Consider the following 10062-nt stretch of genomic DNA (forward strand, 5'->3'; position numbering starts at 1 on the left):
GGCATTATACAGGTAAGTAAGGTGTCTTTCCTGGCCGTATATACCAGATAGCCCATTATACAGGTGAATAAGGTGTCCCTCCTGTGCCTATAGACCAGATAGGCCATTAAACAGGCAAGTAAGATGTCTCTACTGCGCCGATAGACCAGACAGGGTATCATACAGGTGAGTAGATCAACGTTCCTTGCACTATATGATACCATATAGGCCATTATACAGGTGAGTAAAGCGTCTTTCCTTTCCCTATAGACCAGATAGGTATTAGACAGGTGAGTAAAGCCACTTACTTACCTGTATAATGCCCTATCTGGTCTATAGGCAAACGAAATACGCCTTACTCATCTGTATGTTGTCTTACCTGGTCTGTAATCAAAGGAAATACACGTTACTCACCTGTACGGTGTCTTACCTGGTCTGTTATAAAAGGAAACACACCTTACTTACCTGTATGGTGTCTTACCTGGCCTGTAGTCAAGGAAACACACCTTACTCACCTGTACGGTGTCTTACCTGGTCTGTAATCAAAGGAAATACACGTTACTCTCCTGTACGGTGTCTTACCTAGTCTGTAGTCAAGGAAACACACCTTACTCACCTGTACGGTGTCTTACCTGGTCTGTAATCAAAGGAAATACACGTTACTCACCTGAACGGTGTCTTACCTAGTCTGTAGTCAAGGAAACACACCTTACTCACCTGTACGGTGTCTTACCTGGTCTGTAATCAAAGGAAACACACCTTACTCACCTGTACGGTGTCTTACCTGGTCTGCTATAAAAGGAAACACACCTTACTTACCTGTACGGCGTCTTACCTGGCCTGTTATAAAAGGAAACACACCTTACTTACCTGTATTGTTGTCATTTATTAAGAAGAGAAAAAAAACAATTTGTTTGCAAATGTTAATAAAGGTACATTTTACAATTGAAATTTTCTACGTCATAACTAAATGTTATAAAACATTTCCTTTCTGTACTCAGAAGGGGAGCCCGCTTGTGCCATGTTCCAACATTTTATTAGGCTATTGATATCATGTGGTCACATTTTACTGCACATAAATAATGCAATTAATATTGTTTATGTGTCAACTTCTTCCAATACTTCCAAAATATTTAGGAAGTGAAACGAACTACATTTTTGTATTTGAAATAAGTTTGAACACACTGTAACAGATACTCATCTAATCAAATCCTCATTGTAACAATGTTTCTGTGATAAATAAAGAGAAGAAAAGTCTAGTTTGGTGAAGAGTTATTATTATAATGTAAATAGTATTGTTAATAAATAGCTATGTTTTTTTAGTATTGGTTACCTGCCCCTATTCAGGTTTATAACACTAATGTGTCTGAGCCTTTTGTACATTAATTGGGCACTGAGGTGAATCAATATCCAAATTTGCACTAAGTTCCTCAAACCTGGGTAATAATAGCACAGAAAAAATGACCACATTGTAAATATCAGTCAGATGATAGCACTATGAAATGAAAATCTTGTTCAGAATTCACTCTAAAATGGTTGTATGAGAAGCTATGCTACAACAGTCCCTCCCGCGATACTTATAGAACAGTCCCGCAAGGAGGTCACATGACTAGTGCCCGCCATTTTGAATTGCTATAGTTAAAGTATGGTAGTATCGTCGCCGTACATTTTGACCAAAAACAGGGACTTAAAATGCTTGTAAAGCACGGAAACTCCGTACACATCAATGGGACACCATCTTGAACATGTTTGTGGCGGTAGGTTTAGGTGTCGTTGCTCGACGGCCGATATTTTTGTGGATATAGTGGGCATTCGCTAAAAAGACATTTTGCTGGGCGTTCGCTAAAAAGACCATCGAGAATCGAAAACTTTGATTTATGTCACTTCGGGTCAATGGATTGACTTGAAACTCAGGATTAATACATGGGAGCACAACGTGGACATATTCCAAGCAAAAAAAATGAGATTCGTGCAGCGCGGACTTCTCTAGAGTGGGCGTTTGTGGGCATTCGCTAAAAAGACCCTCCCGTGCCGATTGCATTGAACAGTACGGATATGAACCACTCACACTGGGAAGGACCCCTTCTCTTATTGATAACTGTGGTGTTTTTTTTATCGTGCTCGAGCACAGGACCTCCATTTTATATCCTATCCGAAAGACGGCCCTAATCGAAGTTTAATAGGTACCCATTTCCATCTAAGTGAAGCGAGGAAAGTCCTATAAAGCGCGTTTCCTAAGGGCACAACGTCGGGGCATACCAGGGGGTTCTAACCCAGGACCTCTGGCTTCTGGGCCAAATACCTACCCCCGGTATCACTTAAACTTCTTGGCCAGCCTTATAATCTAATAACGGCAATGGTCTGCATTTGAGAACAAATGTCCATGCATTTGAATTAGTTTGATCTCAAGACGTACACTTGCTGTAATAACAGTTTAAAAGTGAACACATACAATGCGTTTTTCTATTGATGTAATACTATGTTCTTGCTATGTTTACAAAAACTCAAAGGCATGAAAAAAGACCAAACGAAAATCGTCCCTTTCACCATTTATTTTTTCTTAAGCCTTACTATAACACCACACATTCTGGTAGATACTTCCTCTCTGGCCTGTGTTTACACAATCTCTTGCTGGCTGCGGTTAATGCCGGCGGCGACTGTAGAGCCGACCGCTAGAAGCGCGATTATAGTCAGGCTACTTCCACTCTAGATAGTATAAGCTGCTTATAATCCTGCAAAGTCGAGATTCATCTTCACTGCACTTGAAAGTTCACCTGTGTTCGTGGAAGTCATTCTGGATCAATGGTGAACTTTAAGACGCAGATAGACCACGTGACTAGGTGAGCAGTGGATCATACATGTACGTCACAGAAAGACTATGGCGCTCCCCGTCTCTGTTGTTTCTATCTGCATAACGTGACGTCATAGAAGTAGTGGATTGTTCATCCTTGACAGAATATAGTTGGACGGTAGAAGGTTTGGGTAACATAAGTCCACTTTTTTGTGCTGGATATCACAGATCAACTTTGATCCAAGGTTGATCTTCCGTGTCAAGCCATACGCTTACTATACTAAGCGATCAATTAAAGTATTTCTTATAGCACTAGTAATATTGACTATACATATTTTAGCACTGATTTTACAGACTATGTCATTTTAAGATCTACCTTGATTATCCTGTCAGTTATCATTATAAAGTGGCCAAGATGTAGATGTAGACTACAAAGCCATGCCTTGCTCTCTGGTCTTGTTACACTCTCCCTATTCATTATCAACTCATTTCTTCGGTTAACCACAGCAGATACCTATAAATTCTTAACTTGAAACTATTCATTCTTTGCCATAAACAGCAGACCTCAACTTAGCAATTGAAGCTTATATTCTACAGAAGTTGGATATATTCATCTAGCTCCATTCCACGTCATCTTTTTATTCACTTGACTTGAAGAGATAATCGAAATCGACTAGCTCTAAGCTGAGTACAAGCTACATTCTACAATATCTACGTAAAATGCAAGTTGATTTACGTGTAGTTTTTTTCATCGTGCTATTACAGGATTTTCTATGTCCTTGTGTAGTAGCAGGTTCAATTTTTGCGATGTGTTATTGGCGCTGAATGTTGATTTATAAAGAGCCTTGTTATTTTCCTAGCCATGACATAGGTCATATATTATCATGGAAGCTCATCTGTGTTAGATGTCATCATAGTACAAAGCTGAACTTTCTTCCAACACAAAAGTACACACGGATTGCTGACGTACCGGGAAGTTCACGTGTTAACAAGATCACGCGTCCGTAACTCTCGCGAGGTTACGTTCTGAAGTGATTGACCATCAGTACTGATCCTGAAGAAGGCAGCAGTGGTCGTTGAAAATTTGATCCATGTGTACTTTTGTGTTGGAAGAAAGTTTAGCTTTATACCAGGTCACATATTTTTAACGCCAATCAGTTGACAGGCGGATACCACTCGAATGTAGGAGCCACATTCGGCCCTATGTTGGGGTCACCGTCAGGGTCGATGGGCGTTTGGACCATTTTCTTGGCATCCACGGTCAGGGATGACATCAGGCCGAAGCACTTCTTCATGTTGCCGGGGTTTCCGTTGAACATGTCGTGCAGGCACCTGAGCAGTACAGGTTGAGGAATGAAGTGGTTAGAGAGATGGTTGGAACCAAACCTGTCTTGCAGTTCATCGCCAAGCAGAGAGTTCAGCGGTTTGCCTACCTGACAAGAATGCCAACCACCCAGCCAGCGTTAAGAGCCTACACCTCCAGACACTCAGGTGTCAGGGCTAGAGGGAGACCACGCCACAGATGGATAGATGAAGCAGCAGAGTCCCTGACTGCAGAGAGACGCTACTCACCTGGCTGCAGAGAGACGTCTACATCTCCCCACGACGTACACCCCCCCCCCCCCCGGCACAAGCAGAAGGATAAAGTAAAGTAAGTAAGTAAAGTACCTGAGCAGACTGGTGTACTTCTCGTTGAAGCGGTCAGACATCTTACGGGCCCTGGAGCCGGGCGGGTACTTGGAAGAGCTTGGGTTGGGGAGAGTGGGCCACACTGCGTTCTCATAGAAGGGTATGGGGGCACCGGCGAACTCATAAGTCTTATTACAACAGACACCACATGGGGTGAAGAAATCGTGTTCAGACTTCTGGTAGCCGTGGGTGCACTGCTCGCCACTGTATCGTTTCTGCCCTTGCTCGGTATAAGCGTTATGGTGCTGAGCCGCAACCAACGCTTTGCCATGTGCTATCTCCGCAAACTTGTAATAGTGGCTGAGTTCATCTTCGCCTTCTGGCCCCTTGTAAAATGCATCGCAGGGATCTCCGCCCTCTCCTTGGTCGAGGATTTGATGTATTGCCTCGATTGCCGTACACACGTCTGTCACGTACTCTGTGGATGGCACGGGATACTGCTTTGTCGTGTTTTGGTCGAACGTCAGACTGCCGTGGCCGTTGTCGTAGAGATCTATCATAGGGCATAATATCTTGTGGATGTATATGGCACCTATGCTGGCTGGGTCATAATCTTTTACGTCATCCTTGCACTTTTTTTCCACGTTCTTTATCAGCTCTGGACATCCGGCGGCATTCGATTGTAAATTGGTCGTGAACATGAATGCCAAATTAAGAACCCTAACAATATGTGAATACGCATTCACCAAGCATTCTGGTTTCTCTATCCCCATAAAGACGTCATGTATCTGGTGGAGAGAACACTTGGCCAGCTGTATGTTAAGATCCGGGCGGCATCCCGCGGGCAGTGGACCTGGATAAGTCGGGATGACGGACGCGTTCAGGACCGGAGTCCCTCCGATAGCATTGAGGATGTTGGCCACCAATGCCATGTGGTACATTTCCTGTACCACGATGCCTTTCAGCAGGCCGGCGACTTTAGTGTTGAAGCCGTCCTTGATGCTGAAGTAGGCGCTTAGATACGGGGGGATCGTGGCCAGCTCCAACCGCAGTGCTAGTTGAAGATTTTCTTTCAACTCGTCTAATTTCATAGCTTGGTTTTCAAGACTATACTTTCTGTCGTCCTGTTCTAACCAGTGTATAAGCATGCCCCTGTGTGCCGGGGAGAGATCACGTGTGACGGGCATGTGGTTTGGATCCTCTATAGGCAGCTTCAGGGAGTGCAGCAACTGTTTCCTCGTAGAATCCCGCACCACTTCTTTGTAGGAGGCGAGATTGAAGAGCGGCTTCATGACAGGATACAGGTTGTCGTATCGCTGAAATATCGGATAAATGTCATCGACCCATGTGTAAGGCGGTTCGCTTTCAGGTTTACAATATAAGTGTATTGTCGTCTTAAGGTTTTGGGGAAAGGCTACTTCTGTGCCATTCTCGGGTTGCACAGTGATATCATAGTCGTATAACTGCCCATCGACTTGATATCCTTTCCTCGTCTCCAGCCCTGCTGGTTTGCTGCAATCAAGACCCTCCCTGTCTGTCGTAAATATGATAGATGCAAGCCCTTGGTAATTTGTGATAAATTGGCCAGGTGACGGGTGAAAACTTTCATAGTCAGGGCCGAGGGTAATTGCATCTGTAGGACTGCAGATGTCCTTTCGATCAGTGCTGAGCGTAACATTTAACTTGACAGGGTGATTCTTGACAGGGTTGCCAAACCTTGTAGCAAATATTTTCAATGTCCAGGAAACCTTGTCAGACTCATCATCGTCTGCCGTACGTGTCGACTCAGTAATTGACTCTGGAATCCGAAAAACTCTGTCTTCTGCTGCACCAATGTACAGCCCTTCATGGTGCTCAACAAGAACCGGTAGGCACTGTTTCTGAGCCCCTTGGCTGGGCGGGGCTTCTTCCTTAACGACCATCACGACCACAGGCCCCTTTGCCTTTCTATCCTGGCCGGCAATGTCCATAATGACAATCCCCGCATCTCGCAGTAGCCACTCATCGGCAGTATAATCAAAGGACCCGACGTTGATTTCAGGGTTGTGAAGTATGTCGTCACAGTTCGTGATCATTCCGTCATCCATTTTCAAAGACGTTTTATTGTAGATCAGGAGAAGGAGCAGGTTGCCACGGTCGACGAGTGTACCGTTAAGGTGTGTTGGTAAGCTATTGCTGAGGTCTACCACGACTTTGTTGTTCTTCTCGTCTATGTAGAACGGTGCATGGTAGTAGTCCTTCATCTCTGGCAGGATCGGCTGTCCGTTTAAGGCAGTGATTAGCCCCTGTCCCCACAGCATTCTGTTAAACTCGGGAAATCCAAGCTTCTGGGTCTCCACATCGTCCACGGTCGAGATGCTTCCGATGACTCGCCCATGGGCAAAGTTGTGGGTTCGCGGATCTTCGTTCATCATGTCTACCGTGAACTTTACGTACAAGGTCTCAGCCGCCGCAGAGGAACCGCCACGAGGATACTTGAGTTGGTCGACGAATGTTGAGACTATGTTAACCTGTGTATCATTTTCGCCATCATCTTTCTGATCCAACCACCTCACACCCTCCAGCACAGAACTCCAGTACCCTGACGATCCGGGATCCCCGATACACTTATTCTCCTTACATCGTTGCCATATGTCCATCACTGTATTGACCTTAAACTTGCCTTGAAAAGCGCCCTCTACCCCGACATGAAGGCCATATAGTTGAGACGTGTACATCTGGTAGTAAGGGTCCAGATCCACCATCTTGGAGGCCACGGTGTCGTTACTTCCTGTGAGGAAAAATTATCTGACTAAGGTACTTTTGTAATAATAATAATAATATCGGGTGTATTTGCAGCCAGTAGGTACCCAAAGTGATAAGTAATGAAGCTGTTTGACGTGGTCGAAGCGCCTCCTCGAGCACGGGACCCCCGTTTTACGTCCCTCCCGGAAGACGATGCTTCGTGAGGCTACAGAATCCGGTCGTCCTTGGTTGGTCTCCCATCCAAGAACTGACCGGACTACGCGTTGCTTAACTTCCGAGATCGAGGGATCGGGTGTATCCAACGCGTCACATACCTTAACTACACTGTATTGTTTGTTTGTTTGTTTGTTTCATTTGTATTGCATACCCAGTGATTCATCTCATGACGTATACCGGGTGAATCTGTTAGCGGTTGCTTTGGGAGATACACGGTGCCAGTATAAATCTACTGGATATATTTGTCATAGTTGGTAAATACCACGTACACACATCTAACTCCAGGTGTCATTTAAGCCATTGCAAGATAATTTCACAGGTAAGTCAGACAGGTACGCCTGGAAATTATTCCCTACAATAGCGATAAATCCTATACAAGCCTAATAATTGTTGTCTCCAGTATCAAATAACAAACTATTACCATTCCCAGGCATTTATTGCTAATTTTAAAAATTAGCTAAATTAGCTAAATTTACTACCACATGCTAATCCCACTTTTCACACAGTGGTTACGGTTTAAATCAAGAGCTACAAACGATAACCTGAACACACCTGTGATGCGTTTCCCCACCATGGGATCGTTGGTTGTGCACTTTCCGTACTCGTAGCAGACTTTGGTAACTGTACAGTTGACAAGTCGGAAGTCACCGCCGCCTTTCGGGTTCCAGTTGCAGTGCGGGAAGGTGTAGTTGGGGTAGCATGGCGGGTTTCGGTTTATGTTGAAGTTGTAGATGTTGAAGTTATAAGGGTCGTTGTTCATGGTCATTGTGTCGGCGAGGAATTGTCCGGAAAAGTGCAGTCGAGGAAATCCTGCGCAACGCAAAAAAAATCTATGTCAAAGATACCATTGGCAAGTAGGTTTCAGAAACCATAAGGAAAAAAGTAAAAAGCCCGACAGAACGAAACGCATAGAAACACGTAAAAAACATCTGGAGTCGAACCTTTGCTTGGAGAGTAAAAAAAAAACACCTTCAAACTTCAACGTAATCCGTTGGGTGACAAGTGTTTTGAAATATCAGTAAGTTGAGTGATCAGGATTGATGAAGAAGAATAAAGACTACAGAAACGTACCTGATTCTGATGTTGCCAACAGCCCTAGGACCAGAACGACCATGAGCCATGGTTTCAGTGACGTTGCCGTTGCCATGGTGGCAGTATCAAGGCGTGATTGACAAACCAGTGGAAGATCTATGTGTGGCTGCCTGTAACAGTATATATATTAAGTACAAATGAGAATGATGTGATCTTATGATACTTTTGAACTGTATCTTTCTCCATAAATGCAAACTAGCTTTAAGAGTGTTTCAGGTCTGTTGAATATTTAAACAGGCTCCAGCTTAATTCCGGAAACCCTTCAGTTAATAATTTGTAAAAACAGATTTACCAAATGAATCGATATTTGTATGTTATATTAAAATGTAAGGAATGCGTGGGCTGTAATTAGATGTCTCTATGGACAAAGCCAATTCCCTGAACTCTGGAACTTCTGGCAGAATTCCCCAGAGTTTTGAGACCTAATTCAGAATTCTCTAGAATTCAGTGAGAACCAGAGAAAGACGTCTGGAGAATTCTGGCATCCTGAGTCAAAATCGCAACCTAAATATTCATTATCCTTTAACAGATCAAAGATATTATTTCATTTGGAAATATTTTCAAATAATCAAGGCTTTCCAGTGTTTCACTCTAAGTGCCCCTTCCCACGAATGAGCCGGAATGCCGTCTGAATGAAAATTCTTTGATGTATATTCCTGGGTGTATTATAAATTTCTCCCTGCATTTTTGCCCTATACTGTAGCCGTCCCCGTGAATGTTTTGTCATGCTCAAAACTTTAAAGTGGAAAACTATCGAACGGCATTCAAAATGTATTCTAACTGCAGTATGACCGCACTGTACGGCATTCCGACATTATTCAAGACATGCTGATCTCATTCGATGGAGAACCGGACAAAGACAAGAAATTGGCACAAATATCCAGAATACAGTGAGGATTTTTTGGGCTGCTGGAAATTCCCTTCGGGGAACGATAGAATGCAGAATAGCATGATGCAACTACGCACACGCGGACTAAAAATTCTTCAGATGCCTATCCATTTTGGGAATTCCTGACAAACGGACGCACACTATACTATTAGGCGTCGGCACTGAGGCGTCGCCAAAAAACTGACGCAGTCTTGGTGGGGCAGAATGTGCAACAAGCCCTGATGGTATTTACCCCTTCGGGTCTTTACCATCAAAAGGGGCGTGACCGAGACACAAAACTCTAGCTGACTGAAATTGGAATAAACTCAGATTGTTTCAATTTCCTGTCTGTCTCCACTGACGCAGTGTGCTGTTTCTGAAAGTCTAGAAATATAATTGTAAACCGGAGATGGTGAAGGGTTAAGTCTTGCTCTGTTTTCTAATCTTCAAGTTTCGTCTGATTTTCACTCGAGCGGACAAAGCTCACTGTGGGACAAGTACAGAACACGCCTTGGGCCGTATACTGTTTATCATAACAGTTAAAGCATTTGGCACCCAAAACAAGGTCAATAACTACGCTCTTATACTGACCTCAACATGACTTACACACTTCATAATCAAACAGAACGAATACACGATCCTTGAACTGCTGAAACTAAAAAAAATCAGCTTTAAGAAAGCACACCCCTCACCTGCTCAACACCGCAGCCTCGAGCAAACTGGCTGGGCGCACCTCAGAGCG

The 10062-nt window shown here is 43.9% G+C and overlaps 1 protein-coding gene across 1 annotated transcript; it reads right to left on the reverse strand.

The window, feature by feature from the left end:
- Positions 1–2516: 2516 nt before the first annotated feature.
- LOC118429493 lies at positions 2517–8540 on the reverse strand. The gene is made up of 4 exons (XM_035839992.1): positions 8432–8540; positions 7913–8170; positions 4439–7169; positions 2517–4102 (listed from the first exon to the last, which is right to left on the reverse strand). Exons 1-4 carry the CDS (start codon positions 8505–8507, stop codon positions 3925–3927), a joined length of 3243 nt encoding a protein of 1080 aa, XP_035695885.1. The 5' UTR covers positions 8508–8540; the 3' UTR covers positions 2517–3924.
- Between the last annotated feature and the right edge of the window lie 1522 nt (positions 8541–10062).

The sequence above is a fragment of the Branchiostoma floridae genome, chromosome 13 (genome assembly GCF_000003815.2).
Source record: "Branchiostoma floridae strain S238N-H82 chromosome 13, Bfl_VNyyK, whole genome shotgun sequence".
Classification (NCBI taxonomy): Eukaryota; Metazoa; Chordata; class Leptocardii; order Amphioxiformes; family Branchiostomatidae; genus Branchiostoma; species Branchiostoma floridae.